We start from the raw sequence: 19,613 nt of genomic DNA, 5'->3' as shown, positions 1-19,613 counted from the left end.
TCTATCTGAACGTGAACCCCGATCAGACGTTCCGCGTTGGCGTATTCATTACCATGTTCGTTGTGGTCGGGTCCTGCGTCGGCGTAGTCGTCTCTCTACTTGCAGCCTGCTCACCATTCGCGAAGAACACCGATGTCACAGTTAGCGGAGGGGCGTGTATAAACAAAGCATCGTTATACATCGCTACAGGGGTGCTCAACATCGTTACAGACATAATGGTTTTGGTCCTACCCATTCCCATGGTTCTGGGACTACAGATGGTCCGGTCGCGGAAGATCATGTTGATCTTACTGTTCAGCGCCGGCTCTATGTAAGACATCACCATGAGCTATGACGCGCATAAACTGATTCATGAATTAGTACATGCATTACGAGCGCCGTGCGCGTCGCACTGCTCCCTCCTATGCTTACGTCGAAAGATTCCTCATGGGACACTCTGTATCCCAGTCTTTGGATGTAAGCTTCCGCCTTCTTACCCCTACCCAATCTCCACTTCTGAGGAGACCCCACCGGCCCTTCCTCGGAGGACTTTCTAACGTCTTCTCCTAGCCTGATCGAAGCCAGTCTCATCATCATCACTGGTACACTTCCGACAATGCGCCTATTCTTGCGGCATGTGGCGCCTAACTGGATTGGCGAATCGGAAGTTACTCAAACATTGACATCCCACACACCGCGTACACCGCGTCGTGAGCCCGGATGGGAACTCCAACATAACGGGAAGCATGATCCCTACGACGTTGGGGATGAAGGCTCCGAAAGGGAGATATTCGCCAGCAGGAGCCATGGATCTTAGGAAAATGTGAATATTTACAAAAGAACAATCTTGGCCAGTGGGTTAACGACGCACGGGCAGTGGATGTTGCCAGGGCCAACTTCCTCGATGAAGACCTAATAAGTATCAGGAGCAACATTTTCGATCATCGGTCATCGGCTACAGCGCAAAATATGCACACGAGGCCACGAAACATTCGACGAATTGATGAGTAACGAAAATAACCAGAACGAAATCATGATGTTGGACATTACTGCTGTGCTACCCCGTGGGGATTCGTGAGCATCGGCCATAGCTGCGCTACTACGAATGCGAAACGCAATCAATCTCAAAGCTAGCGAAAGCCCACAGCCACACCTCTCTCCTGAGAGTTCGACGATGAGTGTGTTTGCTTCGCTAGGACAGGGGCCAATATCCCTGGTCGAACGACGAATGGCAATTCGTCTAAGTGTAGTCCTGAGAAATCATGTCCCGGTCTCGCGACATTTTCGATCCTGAGTTAATCTACCTTTTTGTGCGTGGAAAAATCATATTGCCGAAGATCGGTTGCATGGACAAAGTGGGTATCAACACAGAGATCTATGGAAACATCAATGGCGAACAGAGTCTGAAATGATTCTCTTTACGACCGCCGTTGCACCTCATGTACCTGATCAACGACGATGCCTGCGACATAGGCGGCGGCCCGTTCAGCTTGGAAATAGAAAACAAATTTGCTCCACGCACAATCTTAACAACGAAGCTCGCCCCAGCATCTATTCCTTCTTCAATCTCAGCCGCCAATACCCATCGTAAATAAAAGTTGCGTTTCATCGCTATAGCTCTTGTAAACCAACTCATTATCTCTCGCTTTTCTCCACACATTTACCTTGCACGTAATCAGTCCCCCAATCGCAGTTCACCATGTACTGAAGCTAATTTGCGCACGTCGGACTACAATGTGAGGTTTGTGGTCGTGGAAAGGCACGTTGCATTAGCCATGTTGTCCGTGTTGTTCTAGTCTACTTGTCCATATGAGCTCAGGTCTTTCCAACACGCGGCTCAGAGGGAAGAGGCCTGGAACCGCTTCTTGCTGGCCTATGTCCGAGTGCACATCTTGTCCGCGATTTAAGGTATTGTTTAGAACAAGCGATATGTTTGGGGAAATAGGCTGGTCGTTGTTCGCATATCGTGTTATTTCATACAAGCTATGTCAATAGATGAGCCGAGGAGGCTTCGGTGGATTGATTAGTTGCTGATGCACATGCAGTGGTGACCATTATGGGCTAACGGCATGTGAATACAAGATAAACATAGTTCCTGTAGGGAGTAGGGAGTAGAACATCTTCAAGTACAGTTGAGAGGGTGCGTCAACCTTCTCCGCGTCAATACAAAATGGGACAGTAATATTGTTGGCCTCTTGTAGGCAATTATACAAATGTTACAATATGTCTGCTTATTTAGCCTTCCCCAAGTAGCCCCAGCCTACATCTTGTCGGTCACAACCCAAGATCACGCGGTCAGAATAAGCCCTTCACAATGGGCTCCACCTTCCCATACAACTCCCCGCCCTCCTCCTGTCCAGTAGCTCTCTTGGTGATCACCGGAATCTGATCCTTGTCGACCGAATAATTTCTGAGATCGTGATCAAGCCCTAGCTCCTTCACCAACCCAAGTATACGATCCCCAACTTTTTCAGCGTCCTTTTTATCATCTCCCGTCCTTGTCTCGCCAATGAAAGGCAGAAGTCTCGCTACCTGTGTTGCAGCGCTTGGGTCTTCAGCCTTAAGCCTAACGACATGCCCCAACGTCAAACAACTCGTAATTCCATGCGGAATACTGTAGGGACTTCCCAGCGCATATCCCAGCGCGTGCGAGAGCCCGAGACCGCCTTTAAGATTTGTCCCCAGAAACCCAAGACTGGCGAATGCCGCTAATTGCAACTTCGTCAAGTTATCCTGGTCCTTAGGATCCATCTTATACTTCACCAGACCTTCGAAGAACGACCCTGCGGCTTGAAGACATGTCCATCTCGCAGGCATCTCGGAGGCCGTGGGGTGGTATAGCATCTCGACTGCGTGGTCTAGCGCGCGTAGACCGGTGCTGAGCCAGAGTCTTTCTGGAGTGTAGGCCGCGAAGGCGGCGTCATACAGCACGACATTCGGCACAAGTTCTGGCGCCCTCACGCCCGTCTTCACGCCGTCGGACTGCGTGAAGCCAGCCATCATCGTACACTCGCTCGCGCTCAGCGTTGTCGGAATTGCCACATGCCACAGCCACTTCCCCTTTTTCTCGTGCAATCTATAGCTTATCGCCTTCGCAGAGTCGATAGGCGAGCCCCCGCCGATACTGACTACCGTATCGATGGTGCTGTCTTTCTCCACCAGCCCCGTAGCCTCGTCTAATTGGGCAATCGGGGCGTGTTCTCCGATGTTAGAGAATGTGCCTACGTGCTGCTTTCCCAATAATTCTTCGACTTGCTTGACCAAGGGCGTCTTACTAGCCAGACTCTTCCCCGTAATAATGAATGCTTTGCTACTCTTGCTCGGCAGACAGTCCAGGAGATATGTTTTCACGGTGTTAGGCCCGTAGAAGAGTTTGGAAAGCTGTGTGGGCTGCCAGAGGCCGCTCATAGGATTGTACGTGGCGTCTGTCATTTTCTTCTTCTCTTCTCTTAACCTGGCTGTAGAAGTGCTGAAGGACGTGTATCTTGACCGTGGACGAGCCTGGGAGGATGGAATGTGGGGCCTTGATCTCTGGCTCAAGCCCAACGAAGCAGTGAAGCTGTATGCTCTCGGGACGACGCGGATAGATGAGATAGGTATGCGAGATAGTGGGAGTAACACCAAACGCATTGGACATGTGCTCAGACCGTATTGCTTCTTTACAATGGGTAGAGCCCACATACCCCAGTATCAGAAGTGGAAGTGCCGGCACCAGATGTGGAGAAGTCTTGATGACGTAAAGGGCGCCATTCCTAATCTTTATCTCCGAACCGAGGTGGGTGGAGTAGCTTCAAATCGGCACTTGTCTATCTCACAATACGATAAACACGGCGCCAGATATAAACAGTCTGGTGCCCCAGTCCAAACAAATATTTGCGTTTTATTAATCTGAGACTATCGTAGATGTGACGCAGCGCCGTTGAGGGGCTGGTCGGGTATCTTTACGTACTTTTAGTGCTTTCCCAAGCCCTTGCAATGCCCTTCGTTATCTCATCAGGGTCGTCAGGTTGAAGCGACGCCGTGTATATGCATATACAAGACTCTAATATGCAGCCTTTCGCCGATAATCAGAACGCCGAGCTAGGTCAAAGAAGAATCCCAACATAAGAAAGAGATAGTTGCCGGCCGCGAGTTGAAGCGGAGTTGTGTGCGCATGCGGTCGGGCTGGCTTGTTGAATGCAAGATATCAAGATGGAGCGTCAAGATTCGTGTCGAGATGAGGGGTTTAGGCTGTAATGCCGTTGGTAACGGTGGACGCGGCCGACTTCGCTGCCTCGACAAGGTCATTCAAAGTCGACTTCCCACCATTGGTAGGTCTGCTACTAGCAGCTGAGTCGCCATCTGTCGTCTCGCCGTTGGTAATACCTGTCGAGTGGAGTTCCTTCTCCATGTCAGTCACCTCGAGGCCGTCGAAGAGAGGGAAGATGCCGTTGTCCTCCTGGAAGTTGTTGTGGACAATGTTTATCAGGTACCAGGTGTCCATAATGTCCTCAATCACGTAGCGCGAGGGGCTTATAGAAGCGTGGCAGTTCGCCCATTGCTGACCCAACCGGTAGAACTCGTCCTTCCAGGCCAGGAAGCTGACAGCTTCGACGATAGTCGGCTGCACGATTTCCTTACCCGGGAAGACACCCCAGGTGACGGCATTAGGTCCTTCCGGAGAGTTGGTCTTCAGGTCTCCATCCTTGTTCACGGCGTAGTACGTAATTTCGGGATCGCGCTCAATACGAGTGATCAACTCTGCGATGTATTCAGGCGAGACCAGAACCTCTAGGTACGCCTTCTGGTAGACGTAGCCGTGTGCTGGACCCCATCCGTACACTGGATGGTTTGACTTGGCGCCATTCACAGGAGGCTGGGAGTTGATCGTGAAGAAACCACGACGGTTCAGGTCAATGAGATTTTGCTGCAAGGTATCGGCTTCCTTGGAGATGGCCGACTCGCTCCAGGGCAGAGATTCGAGATCGCCGGACATGTACTTGACGAAGAGATCGGAGAGGTCCTTAACGGACGTCGGCTTCCCCCAGAGCTTGATGTTCTGCTCGTTGCTGCCCTTCAGGCCGATACCGTACGCGTCGAATTCGCCAAAAGCGGGAGATCGAGCATCACCCCAGCGACCGTTAGGGAACTCGTCCCAATCCTGCGTCCTGGCAATGTACGAACGGTTGCGGTTGCGCCAGAAGATGGGTCGGACGTTTTCTTCGCGACGCTTGAGGCCAAGAGACGGCCGCCACGGAAGGGGTTTCTGCAGTGGGCTTTCGACGTCGGGAAGAAGGTCTAGCTCCTCAAGAACCATGCGGCTGGACTGGGCCAGGTTCATCGTGTAGCTTCAAAGGTTAGCCTGAATGTTAAAAGAGAGGTGCAGGCCTGACTTACAAGTGCAAGTGCAGAATACCGGCATCGATCAGCTTGCGGCACATATCGGCTATCAGTCCCTTTCCTACCTCGCGGACTTCCGAATCGTCGTTCTTGATGGGATCCAGAGCTTTGGTCCAGGGTTCGGGGATCTTGATTTTGGACCATTTCGCCCGACGGAGAAAAGCAGCGTGCGTAGAAATAGGCATGATGCCAGGAATGATGGGGACGTCAATACCCTTTGCACGGACCTTGTGTACCCAGTCGATGAAGATATCTGTGTCGTAGAACATCTGCGTCACGACGAAGGTACCTCCGGCATCCACCTTCTCCTTGAGATGGTCGATGAGTTCATCGACGTTATCGTTGTCATCGCTGCCTTCCGGAGTACCCCGCCACACCGATGTCAAAGTGGTCCCCATACTTCTCGCGGATATATTTGACCAAGTCCTTGGCATATCTGAATCCACCCTGGACCGCCTGCCACTTCTCAGACTCCCTCGGCGGGTCGCCGCGCAGCGCGAGGATATTTGTGCACCCCGCTTCGTAGGCCGTCTGCAGCGCTTCGTCAATCTTAGACCGCTCCATGTCGGTGCATGTAAGGTGCATGCATGTCTCGAGGCCGTAGACGCTCTGGGCGACCTTGACCATCTCGCAGGTCAGGTGGGAGAGACTGCCGCCCGCGCCCCAGGTAACATCGATGAATTTGGGACCCAGACCGTGCATGCGGTCCATGCGATCGTAGAGATTCTGAACACCCTGCGAGAAATCAGCTCCATGTCGGAGGGTTGCAGCTTCATGGCGTTGTGATTACCTGAGCGGTTTTCGGCGGAAAGAATTCGAAGGAGAAGGTGGGCTTTCCCTCCTCCTTCGACTGCGCGAGCATCTTGGAGATATGCATGATGGTGGCGCGGTAGTAAAGGAAATGCTCGAAGGAGAAGTGAATTGGACACTTCGTATGGTCCTCTCTGTTGTCTATGCAGTGCCCAGGTCAGCGCAACCCCACAGCAGTATATGATTGTCACCCGGAGGTTTTATGACATACACCGGAAGCCGAGCAGGCAGACTTCGGAACAGGAGATGCAATCAATAGCTATACTAGCTATCCAATGTAGCGAACGCGGGCCCAACGATCCGCGAGCTGGCGATGCATGAACCACGAGTGGTATATAAGAACGTGATTAGCGTGCGTCTGCGAGTGGGAGGTGCAGTAGAGGGGAAACAATGGCTAGCGGCGGCGGTTTGAAGAATCCACTGTCGGCGAGATCGGCGCCAAGATCTGACCCCTTCGAGCGGTCATGCTCCCGATTTCGTTTGCATTGTCTTCACTTCCCTCTGCATTATGTTACACGATTCCATTCAAATGTCCACCGCTCGATCTCACACTATGCGGGGGAAGCAATTGGTGTCGGCGAGATACCCCGCTGCCACGCGACCCCTGCCTCGTGGGGTGCATCAGAGTGCGCGCGGCGAGTTCATCCCTCTAAAATACCTCATTAAGTGTCCGGGTGATCATTCTGCAAGTCTCACAGGGCAATATTCTGGATTGGTATGAGATATTCGTGTCCGGAGACATTGCCGTTCCTGTTCCTGTTCCTGAACACCCCGCCGCCGTGACCGATCTCGGGCTTGCCCCTTGCAGTAACCCTTGAGCCCCTCACGACGTCAGTAAACATGTTAATGTGTTGCTGCTGCTACGACACCATGTCTCTGCATACCGATACTCCAACGACAGCAGCTACCTCTCGCAGACCGCAGCAATGCCGCCCGTCAGCCGCCCCCGCCGCATCGTCGGCGTTTCCTTGAAGATGTACTTCGACCTCCCCTCCACTCTCTCTTACATCCGCGGCATGCTCCAGCTTGACGGGCTTGCCTGGAACGCGCGCATCGACCTCTTCGTCATTCCCGACTTCGTCTCCCTCGTCTCCGCCGCCGACATCCTGCAACCCTCCTCGATACTCCTCGGAGCGCAAGACACTCACTGGGAAGACAAAGGCGCGTACACGGGCGAAGTTTCACCCGTTGTCCTGCAACAAGCAGGCGCCAAGATCGTAGAGATAGGGCATGCAGAGCGGCGTAAGCTATTCGGCGAGACGGATGAAACCGTCGCGAAGAAGGCGGGAGCTGCGGCGCGGAATGGGTTGATCCCTCTCGTGTGCATCGGCGAGCGCACGCACAACACCACGTCGCCTTCAGCAGCGGTCGGCGCTGCTATACAAGAATGCACGCCTCAGGTTACATCTGTGCTTGCTGCAATGCCCGACGACAGCGAGGTGATACTGGCGTATGAGCCTGTGTGGGCGATTGGCGCCAAAGAGCCTGCGGATGCGGATCATGTTGTCAACGTGACAAAGGAGCTGAGGCGGTTGGCTGGCAGCCGGAAAGGCGTCACGAGGATATTGTACGGAGGCAGCGCGGGACCGGGCACTTTCGCGAAGATCTCGGAAGGCGTGGATGGGCTGTTCCTGGGGCGGTTCGCGCATGATATGCAAAACCTTAAAAAAGTCGTTGAGGAAGTGGGTGGAGCATGATGGACAATAACTGGTATGGGTAGGTAGAAAATCGAGATCGACGGCTGGAGAAGACGGAATCGAAACGTCTTACGATTTAATGAGGAAGGAACAATACCAGTGAGAAAACAAACAGCATGACAAAAACCAGATAGGACTGTTATACAACGACCAAATATATTAAGTACTGCTCGGCAACTGCATCTATCCGTCCCCAAAGTCGATATCGTAAGGCCCTGCTATCTCCGCACTCGCAAGGAACGTCAAGGTTAACAACCCGCCCTTCAGCAGGAACCTCATCAAATATTGAACAAATTGCCCAAGCGTCATCCTCCTCCACCATACCTTCTCCGCTTTCCCATCAGCGTATTCCCCTGTCCCGTTCAGCCAGTTCCCCGCGCCGTCAATGTGTTGTACCACACTAGCAGCAAGGAACCAGACTGCAAGGTGAGTCACATTCGATAGGGGTATGAACCCGAACACCCAGATGAGAAACAGCCGGCTGCGGAGGAAGTACGAGATGCCGAGGACTGATACGATTTCACTCTGGATCCACAGGATCACGCAGCCAAGCATGAGGCACTGACATACGAGGAGGTAGACGTGAATCCGGTACCAGTGGTAACGAAAGAAGGAATGGAAAGGGTACTGAGGCAAAGGAGCGAGGAGTTTACTGGTTGGGAGATCGGGGAGGTATGGTCCTGGGATAGAGGGCACAGGGGTTGGCGATGTCGTCTTCTGAACGGAAGAGGTGTCATTTTCATCCAGGCTGGTATTAGCAAGGCGCGGCGGGCTTGTGCATGGTTCGTTGTTGCAGCGCCTTATACTAAATAAAGTGGAATCGCGTGCCCCAGGTGTCTGTTCGTCCTCTGTTCTCGTACCAGTGCCCACGGTAGCAAGCCCGACCGTATGCACATGCTTACTGTCCTGTGTGGTCGAAGGTGTGTGAGTGGTACGGACTACATCTTGCGCTTTTGCATCATTGTCCACTATATCTGTTAGCGTTCAGTCTGCGCTTTCCTGTAGTGGCGATCACTGACGATAAGATTGGAACATGGAAAGAATGGGTAACAGCAAGAGAACCATAGGCAATATCTGGCCAAATGACCATGAATCGTCACCGGTGGCAGTATTCTTGAACCCTATAGTTCCGTCATCGAGTTGCGTGGCCCATGCCAGTGCTCGAGTATCCCATACTTTAAGTGTACCCCATGCCTAGAAGCAGCAGTTGATTAATATGTATCTCTGATGGAACAGAGTGGAATTGCCTACTATTGCGAACGAAAGCCATATGATCTCGCCGAGCATGGACTCAGCTATATCGTACATTGCACGAATTGACGCAAATCCGATGAAGACGGCCAAGTATGGTATCGTCCAAATGGTAGCCCGGATACCTTGGCGCATAGCTTTACGTTCCAGAAAATAGAGCAGCCTCTTGACGCGCGATCCTGGAATGGCGCGGAAATGCTTTCGACTGAATTCAGCAGTAGGATCGAACAGTCTGATGCCAGTGTGCAGGTAGGAGAGACCGACGACAAGCACGGAGAAGACCATCGACCACATTCTGGGACCTCCTCTGCTGTAGCTGGACAAGGATAGCCTAGACATCGAACGAAAGATCAGCGCTGAGTGGGAGTCAATGTTTCCATTGACTTACTGTCTATAAAAGCACTCCGTGTCGAGACCAGGATAGAGAGGACCGGCTTCTCTAGCTGCATCCAACCAGTTGCGACTCCCTGTGGGCAAAAGCGCAGCTATTTGGAGCCCGCCCAGAATGCACATGAAGAAGACTCGGATCAGACGAAGGTTGTTGTTCGCCAGGAAGAATCCCTCCAGAAAAGCCATTGCCGATAGAAAAGTGAATGAAGAGAACCAGGCGACGTAGACCATGATCTGCCAATGGTAAGAGCTGATCCCACATGACAACTGCGAATATCCGGCTATCAGTATGGCGAGACCAGTTACTAGCTGCGTGTCGCTGAGAATGAGAACCGACTTCTCCATGGCATATTCGAAACGCCGCTGAGGTGGGGAAAATCAGTAAAAGATGTTAAAATCCTAGCCCCAACTACTCACGCTTGGTGTCCATGAGATTATTTTCCCATGGACAAAATTGAGAAGGCCATTATCGACCGGATTCGTATGTTTCCTGCCCACCTGGCCACTTCGGTGAGGGTCATAGACGGTCAGGTAGTGGAAAATCAGAAGAGCAACGGTCAAGTAGGCAGTGATGGAGAAACCCAGAATTACCTGATACACGTAGTTAGCGATGATAGGGATGTAAGTAGGGGACTCTCACTCCTATACCTGAGAGCTCAGGATTCGGTTCTAAGGCAGGTGGTTCTTTCAAGTCGCGCAACGATGGCAGTGATAACCAGGAGCAGTTGGGCTTGTGGCATGTATCGCCCATTGTCGCAACACATGGCCAATCGAGGTGCTCCCAGGATCAAGTATGTGTTAGGAGGAACAAGGAAGCGAACAGTGTTTGACTTGAGTCGTCCCTACTATGGTGAATTGAAATGGTCAATGATGGGTGCACGCGGGGAAAGGGCTAGAACAAAGCAACGTTGGTACCTAATGGTACGAGCGAACCGCGTTGGGAAAGAACAGGCTGCTTGCAAAGACTTTGCACAGTTCGTTTCCCAGCCAAGCCTCACAATCAATGGGTGCGCTATACAAAGTTCGGGCGGTAGAAGGTCCTCGTTCGGCGGATTGGATGAGAAATAACATGCTTGCAAGAGCGGTGCAACATGAGACGACAAGTGCAACTCAGGTACAGTCTTGTCTCTAGAGATTCCTCGGAGGCAAGCGGCATGTACGAGAGCAGAAATATTTTGAACGCATTATCGCAACGCGCAGCGAAGCGCAGTTTGGCACCTTGGACTGAAGAATCACATGACGCTGGAGTGTGAGACGGGTTAGAAAGGTATACAGGCTGTGCAAGTTGATCCTGGCAAAATGCCATAGCTACGATTCAGAAAGGTGCATGGATCTTGAGTCTGAGAGGGATGCAGACGCAGTGATGGCCCGGAGTGGTGTTGAACCACATGGTAATGGAGGAAAGCGGGGCGCTGCTGCCCTGAATGGACGGCGCTCGGTTAGTGGGCCCCTTGCTAGCGCAGAATTTTGGCAAGACAAAATTTCTGGTATCGATACGCCGCCTCAGACCGCTTCTGTACACCAGCACAACACAACAACTGTGTCGCTGCAAGCATGTCGAAAACACAGTGGAAAGATATCCCCGTCGTGCCGACGTCGCAGGAATTCCTCGACATTGTGCTCTCCCGAACGTACGAGTCCCGCCCCAGCAGCAAGTTGCGCCCCGCTAATTGTGCGCAGACAGAGGCGACTTCCCACACAGATCCGCTCTGGCTTCAAGATTAGCAGAATCAGAGCCTTCTACACCCGCAAAGTCAAGTACACGTCCGAGACCTTCACCGAGCGTTTGACCGCCACCATCAACGGTTTCCCGCGCCTCGCAGACATTCACCCGTTCCACCGCGATCTTTTGAACACTTTGTACGACGCCGACCACTTCAGAATTGCGCTGGGACAGCTGAGTACGGCCAAGTCGCTTATTGAGGCCGTCGCTCGTGACTATGTCCGGCTCATCAAATATGGGTACGTGGAATACAGTGGTAATAGCGTTGGCCTGTGCTAACCTTCCCACAGCCAGAGTTTGTTTCAGTGCAAGAACCTCAAGCGCGCCGCCCTCGGTCGCATGGCCACAATCTGCAAGCGCCTCAAAGACCCGCTTGTGTACCTTGAGCAAGTGCGACAGCATTTGGGCCGTCTACCCTCGATCGACCCGAACACCCGCACGCTCGTCATTTGCGGTTACCCCAATGTCGGTAAATCGTCTTTTCTGAAGGGTATCTCTAGGGCCGATGTTGACATCCAGCCCTATGCCTTCACAACCAAGAGTCTGTTCGTTGGACACTTCGACTACAAGATGCTGCGGTTCCAGGCGATCGATACCCCCGGTATTCTCGATCATCCGCTCGAAGAGATGAACACCATTGAGCACCAGTCTATCTGCGCAATTGCTCATTTGCGTGCCGCTGTCCTCTACTTCATGGATTTGTCCGAGCAGTGCGGTTATTCTGTCTCTGCCCAGGTCTCACTGTTCAACTCTATCAAGCCCTTGTTCGCCAACAAGCTGGTGTTCGTGGTCATTAACAAGATCGATGTTACTAGACCGGAAGACCTGGATCCCGAGAGCCAGGAGCTGATCCAGGGTATGCTCAAGTCGGGTGAGGTCGAGTTGCTCCAGCTCTCCTGCACTACGACCGAGGGGTTGATGAACGTCCGTAATGAGGCCTGTGACCGCTTGTTGGCCTCGCGTAACGCCGAGAAGCTCAAGGCAGGCACCAACAGCTCGGGTGAGCCAACTGGCAGGCTTGGTGACCTTCTTCGCCGCATTCACGTCGCTCAGCCAATGGGTGGAGTCACCCGCGAGACATCGATCCCAGATGCTGTCAAGAACAGGAAAAAGTATGACTCTGCTGATCCAGAGCGGATCAGGCTGGAGCGCGACATCGAAGAGGAGGAAGGCGGTGCTGGTGTCTACAACTTCAACATGCGGAAAAACTACCTTCTCGAAAACCCAGAGTGGAAGGAAGACAGGATACCCGAAGTCTACGATGGTAAGAACGTCTACGACTTCATTGACCCCGAAATCGAGGCCAAGCTCGCAGCGTTGGAAGAAGAGGAGGAGAAGCTTGAAGCCGAGGGCTTCTACGAGTCTGACGATGATGTTGAAGATGCCGAGGAGGCGGACATTCGATACAAGGCAGAGCTCATCCGTGAGAAGAGACAGCTCATCCGCAACGAGGCGAAGATGCGGAAGAGTCTCAAGAACCGGGCTGTCATACCTCGTTCTGCTAAAGCGGTCAAGATGTCCAAGATGGAATCTCATCTTGAAAGTCTTGGCTACGACACTTCCAAGGTTGCTGAGCGCGCTCGAAGCCAGAGTCGCGGCCGTAGCTTGGCTCGTGGACGCTCAGAAGGCGTTGACGGCGATGCTATGGAAGTTGATACCCCCAAGGCTGCTCTTGAACGGGCCAAGAGCCGTGCTAGGAGCCAGAGCACCAACCGCAGGACAGATGGTGTCACAGACGAGGCATCTCGTACAAAGGCTGAGCGCCTGGCTAAGCTGTCCCAGAAGAAGATGAACAGGATGGCCAGACAAGGTGAAGCCGATAGGCACCAGACTGGATCGCTGGTCAAGCATTTGGTGAGTGATGTTCCCTCCCTCGACACGTTTTACGACACTAACAGCAGCACAGGTTGTCGGCAAGCGTGGCATGGGAAAGACAAACAGGCGGTAAAAGCATTCATTGGTTCTGTTGTGTGCGAACTCGGGCGTTTAATGATGCAACGATTTTGTGGTGCATGGGCATTAGATCATCTAGCGGCGTTAAGGGTCGTCTATCTTCGATACCAAGCTTCTGTCAGATCGGGAAAATGCTCCACGGCGAGAATTTCCCGGTCATCTATTTTGCACAAGAATTTAGTCCGACCATGTGTCTTTCGGCTACTCATTTGCTACTCCTCATTTATTTGCAACCCACAATGGCTTTCCGCAGTGAGCGAGTGTCTAGCCGTGTTGGGTAAAGGTAATTTCCCGGCGCTTGCCGTCCCCTAGCTCAAGATCCTTCTCCTCGCATGTCGTTCGTTCGGAACTCCAACACAGCTTGTGTCGCACAGCAAAAGGAACAGCAGAAATCGTATGACAAGTCTGGGGCCGTTCACGTGGAGGATAGGAATCGCCTTGGAGACGGACAGCTTGAGCAGTGTGCGAAATGGGCGATTCGCAGTGCTTTTAAACACGCTTTATCCCAATCTTGCTGGAGAGGTAAGAGTTCAGCGAACTTAGGGCCCACTGTCAGCACGACTGCACGAGCAAGAGCTCGTTTGTCGCCGTCTCAGCGCAAAAATAGGAATCGTGCCTTAACTCCAGGGCGCCAAGCCAGATCGGAATGGGGAGAAACGAGCATGCTCCGGGGATCCCTGGCGCGCATTTGTCATGCAAGCTGCAGCGCGAACCACATCAGGTGAGGCTTGTCGAGCGAAGCTTTTAACGCTCTGCCCTAATTGTGGCCCCCAACGCTGCCGCTCCATCGCAGCATGCGTAGAAAAGCGGTCAGTTGCGAGAAAGAAGGGCGTGATGGTGGACGACGCCCCGCATGTATGCTCTGACAGCTTCGTGGCGAGAGTACGGAGGTAAGGGAGAGAAGGGGTACGACGTTATTCACCCGCCATCCTTCCACTTGAGACGCAGTCTCACGGGAGGCCTCACGCTAATCTGCAGCCGCAGCCACGAGCCTATGCAGCCTCAGCCTTACCGGTCTTTGCAAACCACTCACACGGGACGCTCGCCCCCTGCAGACCATGTTAGCCCGAAGGCTGGGGAGCGCACTTGGCTTGTAGGGGCATGTATCGACGCTCCAGTGTGCAGAATGTGTTGGTGCGAGCTCCAAGCCCAGCGGCTCCAAGAGCCCGTCGGACTTGGACTTAACCCTCGGTGATCCCTGGCAGCGGCGTGTCTCTGTGCTGTCTCGTGTTTCTGTTGCGTCCTTGTCCGTGTCCGACAGGATACCTGAAGGTCACTGTCGACTTCAATTCAACTGCTTCGTAGATCAACCCAGGGTCCTGGTGTGGTTTGGATATGATGGGGTTTCCAAACAATGGGAGTCTGCTCGCTCTTCTGTTGGCGAGCAGGACCTTGGCCACACCACGTAAGTCGTTGCGATGCGCTGGACGATGGAGACATGGAGGACTGACACGCTGCAGTCATGGAATCATTATTCGGTCGCGATATCTCGTTATCCCCTCGCGCTGATTCAACATGTGTCACGTCGTTTACATCTGGCAACGGCCTGAACTTCACAAACATACAATGCAACCAGAACAACCCGTTCAATGGTGAGTCGCATCGCCACACTCATAGCAGGTCCCATCTAATTATGAAGTAGATGCACTCGCTCCATTCACAGTCGATACCATGTCAGGATGCATGGAATTCTGCTCGCGATTTTGGGGCTCAGGCGAGGGCTGCTTCGGCGTCGTCTTCAGAAGTAGCGACAACCAATGCTGGATGCGCAATTCAACGACTTCTCGGCTCTCTTCCAACAAAACCGTATACACCACGCTTCCCCTCGCCGACGAAGATGGCACCCACTCCGCCCTCGTCGACCTGAACCAAATGAAGCCCCTCGACACCGATTGCCCGGCCGCCGATAAATCGCATCACAGCCTCGACGGCTACGACGGCATCTCATACACAGTACAGTGCAACAAGGACATCCCCGGCACCTACGACGCCCATTGGACCTACGAATTCCACGACAACCCCTTCCAAGCCTACTACCACGCCACCTCCCTCGAAGACTGCCTGAAGGATTGCGTGAACGAACACCCCCTCTGCCGCGGCGTCGTCTATGTTCCCGGCCTGCAGGGCGGCTACGCGAACTGCTGGCCCAAGACTGGATTCCCTTCGACTCTTAGCGCGTCAAATACGCAGCTCAAAATCACGCACAGCGCTACTATCGACTCGATTACGACGCCTGATACGGACTGTAATAAGAACGAAACGTACACGAGCACACAAGATGATTCCAAAGCCTTCGCCGTGCACTGCGGGCAAACGAACCAGGGGACGAACATGACCTTCTTACACAGACTGAATTTCACGAGCTGCATGGAAGAATGCGCGTCTAATAAGAACGGCTGCGTCGGTGTAGTCTACGACAGCACGCTCCAGCACGGCTTCAACAACTGCTACCTCCAGAACACGTCGAGCGTGTTCGACGACGTGTCGACTAGCATGTACGCCGCGCTTTCTGCCGCGAAGCCAAAGTCATCTGACTCCGCCTCCTCCGGTGGCTCCAACGGTGGTTCAAACAACGACGACGGTTCTTCCAAAGGCGGCAGCAAAGCATGGATCGCCGGCGCAGTCATCGGCCCCATATTAGGCATCGCACTCATCGGCGCCGCGGGATTCTTCCTCCGCCGACGCAGGGCCAATGCCGCTCCTGCTGCGCACGTTACCGAAGCCGACGACGGCGCCGTGAAGCACAATCCGTACATCAACAATGGGCCTGCGCCTGCGTATGCGCAGATCCCGCAGTATAGTCCAGGGGCTACGCCGAGCGAGCTGGGAAGCGGCCAGGGCCATCAGATGGTAGAGATGAGCGGGCAGAGTGCAGCAAAGTATGCGCACAAGAGCGGCGGACAGCCAGGGGGAGATGTCCACGAGATGGGCTAAGCACATGTCCCAACACGGTAGAAAATGCGGCGGTGGTTCAAATCTTATTCTTGTGCGTTGTAGCTTAGCGATTAGCATTCTGGCATCGCATCGCGGGCGGCTTGTCGGCGAGCCGCATTCTTCGCTTCGCTGTGTGATTTTTTGTCTATGTGGGATGGAAGGATGTAAAATGTTTGGACGATGGTTTTGGACGCTTCGATATCCCCTTGCTGTACTTCAACCGCTTTATTCTATTCATAGATAATATACTTTTACGATAGCATAACGCTTTACGGGTTGGTGATACAGTGTGGAGCGTCGACGGTTGAATCTGTAAATTCGAAGCTTGCACCTCTCAATCACATGTGCTGCTGAGAAGGGACCGAACACAAGGTCGATTTAAGCTCGTGTGGCGTACGGGCATATATTTACGAGGCGGGACCTGCTGGCGTCAGCTCCGTAAACCTGGAGTTGGCTGTCTGATGCCTGCAAATGCATACCCCGTTACTGGTCTACCCGACCGTAAGATCTTGTCAGAGGCCTTGTCAATGCAAACTGAATGCCATCAACATCGCTCTGAGCTTGTAGATCTGGATGTGAAACACCTGGTAAGCCACGACATCGTGCGGAGAAGTTCACGATTAAACATATTTGTGATATTTTGATAGCTTTTATCGTTATTCTCACAGCTCATGGTCTTACATGCCGAATGCACACCGTCGCCAAATGCTTCCGTATCCCATACATGGATATCACGCGTCCTGTCCGGCCCATGTCTTGAAGCCGTCTAATTTACAATATGGGACAACCCATAAGAGTGGTGAGCAAGAAAGAGTAAAAGGTAGTAGATGCAATAAAGTGTCAAGTTTTGAAGAGAAGAACGCGACGAGCCCTGCCGCTATTGTAAACTCGTATTCGGTTTTGTTTCGGCTTTTGCATGTTCGCTCGTACGGTCTCGTGCGGTCGTGGACGTAATTATAACGAATGGGATGGTTTATTCGCTCTCGAAGTACACCTTGCGGAAGAGCTGAATGTCATTAGTCTAATCCTCCAGAAACGAACAAGATGTTGACTTACCGCCCACGATCCCGCAACACTGGCAACGATACCCGAACTAATGGCCATTGGCCTCACGCCCCGTGTGCTCTTAAAAATCGCGCCGCTCAAAGCTCCTGCCACAACGCTGTTCGTCGTGTCATGCTTTCCCCGGTAGTATCCAATAGTGCTGTTGATACCATTATACACCATGGCCACTACACCCGCCGAGTTACCCAGGAATGGTCCCCTTCGCGTAACTGCGTTGAGCACACCGTTGAGCCGTAACCGCGCCGGCATCGACGAGGGGTTCTTCTGCAAACCCTCGGCCAAGCCCCATGCGCCGCCCACTGTCAGAGCGGAGAGGTAGGATATGCCGGTTCCGTAGCATAGATCATCGGACCAGCCTCGGGAAGGGAGTGCAGATTGTGAGCCGGGGAGATCAGAGAGGACTGAGTCCTCGAGCTGCAGGTAGTCGAGCGTATCCTGGTTCAGGCCGGCGAGCGGGTGTAGTTGTGTGGGGTCGAGGATGAAATCTGAGGGTTGTTGTATGGCTGTAGACGGGTCGAACGGCGCGGGTGAGAAGTTATCGTGTGGTTCCGATGCAGGCGTCGCTGTCTGCGTTGAGGACTTGCGCCCGGTTAATGTGTCCCAGCTAAGATAGGGCTATTAGCATGGCTTTGGAGTAATGCCGATGCAGATTGGAGGCGTACATGGTCATGATGGAGGTGTAGTGTGGAAGGCGCGAGGCAGGTTCGCTCTTGGAGGTGAGGTATTGCTTAGTTCCCAAACGCCCAGAATGCGAGAAGAAACAGAATGCAAGGAGAAAAGATGATTAGGCCTTGCTCGGTGGATGCGCAGGCGATGGCGACTGGTCGGGGTCTGTAAGGGTGTCGCGATAAAAGTTTCTAGCCAGGAGTGACGACTAGAAGGCGCTCGGGCCATGTGCGCCGGTCCTTCCTCACCTGGTTCCGAGCTCGGAAAAGAAATCCTCAAAACTTTCCGCAACAACTGTCAACAATACGTTTACGCACAACGAATCAAGATGTCGCTCCCGGAATACAAACAAGCCTTTCTCAAGGACTGCGTTGAGGCAGGCGCCCTCAAGTTCGGCACGTTCACCCTCAAGTCCAAGCGCATCTCGCCCTACTTCTTCAACGCGGGCCTGTTCCACCGTGCCGACCTCCTACGCTCCATTTCCTCGGCATACGCCCACACGCTAGCATCGCACTCCAAATCAGATCCGTCCTTCCAGTTCGATGTTCTCTTCGGCCCGGCCTACAAGGGCATCCCTCTTGCCGCTGCCGCCGTCGACAAGCTCGCCGACCTAGATATATCCAAGTACGGCAAGAAGAGCTACAGCTTCAACCGCAAGGAAGCAAAAGACCACGGCGAAGGCGGCAACATTGTCGGCGCATCGCTCAAGGGCCAGAAGATAGTCATTGTCGACGATGTCATCACCGCTGGCACCGCCATCCGCGAGGCCATTGACATTATCAAAAGGGAAGGCGGCGAGCTCGTCGGTATCATCGTTGCGTTTGATCGCTTGGAGAAGACGCCGAGTGCGACTGACGACGACGGACAGCCAAGACCGAGTGCCATTGGCGAGGTCAGGAAACAGTACGGCATTCCCGTGCTCGCTATTCTGACGTTGGACGACGTTGTGGAGTACTTGCGGGGCTTGGGCAGTGCTGAAGACTTGAAGCGGCTAGATGAGTACAGGGAAAAGTACCGGGCAAGTGATTAGATAGGCAACGGTAACGATTTCACGATGTTTGATGATCGAACGGGCCAGAGAGTCTCTATAAGACTCCTGTGGTAGAAAGGCCCAATACTAGGGAAAGTATGGAGCCGAATATGTCTTTCAACTTGCTTCTAGTACCTGAATAACTTCAAGAAGGTGAGCAAGCAGCGTGGGTCAAGGTGTGAGGTACTGGTACATGAGCGGATCAAAACGCACTCAACAAGACCCTGTTTCACCCACCATGGTGTGACGACTCAGATCTCATCTCGCACAAAGCAGCCTAAGTAGTACGGACTGTTTGCTTGCAGCGTGGTGCACGCTGGCTGATCGACTCGACACTGTGGAGGTAAGCTCAAGCGGCGACACTTGCCGAGCGATCAATAAAGTGCCATCTAAAGGGCGGCATGCTAGTGGTCCCTGGCACGCGCAATGCAACACAGTCTCGTCCAGCGTCTCCGCATACCGTAAAGTACCCATTTCTATTAACTAATCGTTCCGCTCAAGACACTCAAAGAGTCATGCTCCTGCCTTCTCCGGCAATGGCTACTCAGGCTACTCAGCCCTGCGCGCGCGCACCGCTCTGTTCATCTTGGCAGCTTAGACGAACAAAACCTCCATTGGACTTCCGACGCCAATGTGTCCTCTTCTCTCCTTTACTGCCCCAGTGACTCGCTCTTTGACTAACACTTAGGTGTGCTTGCGTCTGCAGCTCCTATGCCGCATCTTGCATTCGTTGGCG

At 53.1% G+C, this 19,613-nt stretch overlaps 7 protein-coding genes across 7 annotated transcripts; 4 read left to right on the top strand and 3 right to left on the bottom strand.

The window, feature by feature from the left end:
• Positions 1-2,274: 2,274 nt before the first annotated feature.
• Positions 2,275-3,387, bottom strand: N0V89_000421 (uncharacterized protein; the record flags this gene model as incomplete). The annotated part of the gene is made up of 1 exon (XM_056209245.1): positions 2,275-3,387. The coding sequence occupies one exon, from the start codon at positions 3,385-3,387 to the stop codon at positions 2,275-2,277; it is 1,113 nt and encodes a 370-aa protein (XP_056076067.1).
• Positions 3,388-4,204: 817 nt separating this feature from the next.
• On the bottom strand, positions 4,205-6,220 carry MET13_1 (methylenetetrahydrofolate reductase (NAD(P)H) met13; the record flags this gene model as incomplete). The annotated part of the gene is made up of 4 exons (XM_056209244.1): positions 4,205-5,306; positions 5,356-5,709; positions 5,759-6,093; positions 6,149-6,220. The coding sequence occupies 4 exons, from the start codon at positions 6,218-6,220 to the stop codon at positions 4,205-4,207; spliced, it is 1,863 nt and encodes a 620-aa protein (XP_056076066.1).
• An 874-nt stretch (positions 6,221-7,094) lies between these two features.
• Positions 7,095-7,865, top strand: N0V89_000419 (uncharacterized protein; the record flags this gene model as incomplete). The annotated part of the gene is made up of 1 exon (XM_056209243.1): positions 7,095-7,865. The coding sequence occupies one exon, from the start codon at positions 7,095-7,097 to the stop codon at positions 7,863-7,865; it is 771 nt and encodes a 256-aa protein (XP_056076065.1).
• Positions 7,866-11,060: 3,195 nt separating this feature from the next.
• NOG1 (Nucleolar GTP-binding protein 1) lies at positions 11,061-13,177 on the top strand (the record flags this gene model as incomplete). The annotated part of the gene is made up of 4 exons (XM_056209242.1): positions 11,061-11,137; positions 11,187-11,468; positions 11,520-13,083; positions 13,136-13,177. The coding sequence occupies 4 exons, from the start codon at positions 11,061-11,063 to the stop codon at positions 13,175-13,177; spliced, it is 1,965 nt and encodes a 654-aa protein (XP_056076064.1).
• A 1,467-nt stretch (positions 13,178-14,644) lies between these two features.
• Positions 14,645-16,116, top strand: N0V89_000417 (uncharacterized protein; the record flags this gene model as incomplete). Its single annotated transcript, XM_056209241.1, has 2 exons — positions 14,645-14,774; positions 14,825-16,116. 2 exons carry the CDS (start codon positions 14,645-14,647, stop codon positions 16,114-16,116), a joined length of 1,422 nt encoding a protein of 473 aa, XP_056076063.1.
• Positions 16,117-17,089: 973 nt separating this feature from the next.
• Positions 17,090-17,851, bottom strand: TIM23 (Mitochondrial import inner membrane translocase subunit tim23; the record flags this gene model as incomplete). The annotated part of the gene is made up of 3 exons (XM_056209240.1): positions 17,090-17,122; positions 17,173-17,785; positions 17,844-17,851. The coding sequence occupies 3 exons, from the start codon at positions 17,849-17,851 to the stop codon at positions 17,090-17,092; spliced, it is 654 nt and encodes a 217-aa protein (XP_056076062.1).
• A 222-nt stretch (positions 17,852-18,073) lies between these two features.
• Positions 18,074-18,877, top strand: URA5 (orotate phosphoribosyltransferase; the record flags this gene model as incomplete). Its single annotated transcript, XM_056209239.1, has 1 exon — positions 18,074-18,877. The coding sequence occupies one exon, from the start codon at positions 18,074-18,076 to the stop codon at positions 18,875-18,877; it is 804 nt and encodes a 267-aa protein (XP_056076061.1).
• Between the last annotated feature and the right edge of the window lie 736 nt (positions 18,878-19,613).

This window comes from Didymosphaeria variabile (assembly GCF_027946475.1).
Source record: "Didymosphaeria variabile strain IMI 356815 chromosome Unknown scaffold_1, whole genome shotgun sequence".
NCBI classification, from domain to species: domain Eukaryota; kingdom Fungi; phylum Ascomycota; class Dothideomycetes; order Pleosporales; family Didymosphaeriaceae; genus Didymosphaeria; species Didymosphaeria variabile.
This window is presented reverse-complemented; position numbering and strand designations above follow the sequence as displayed.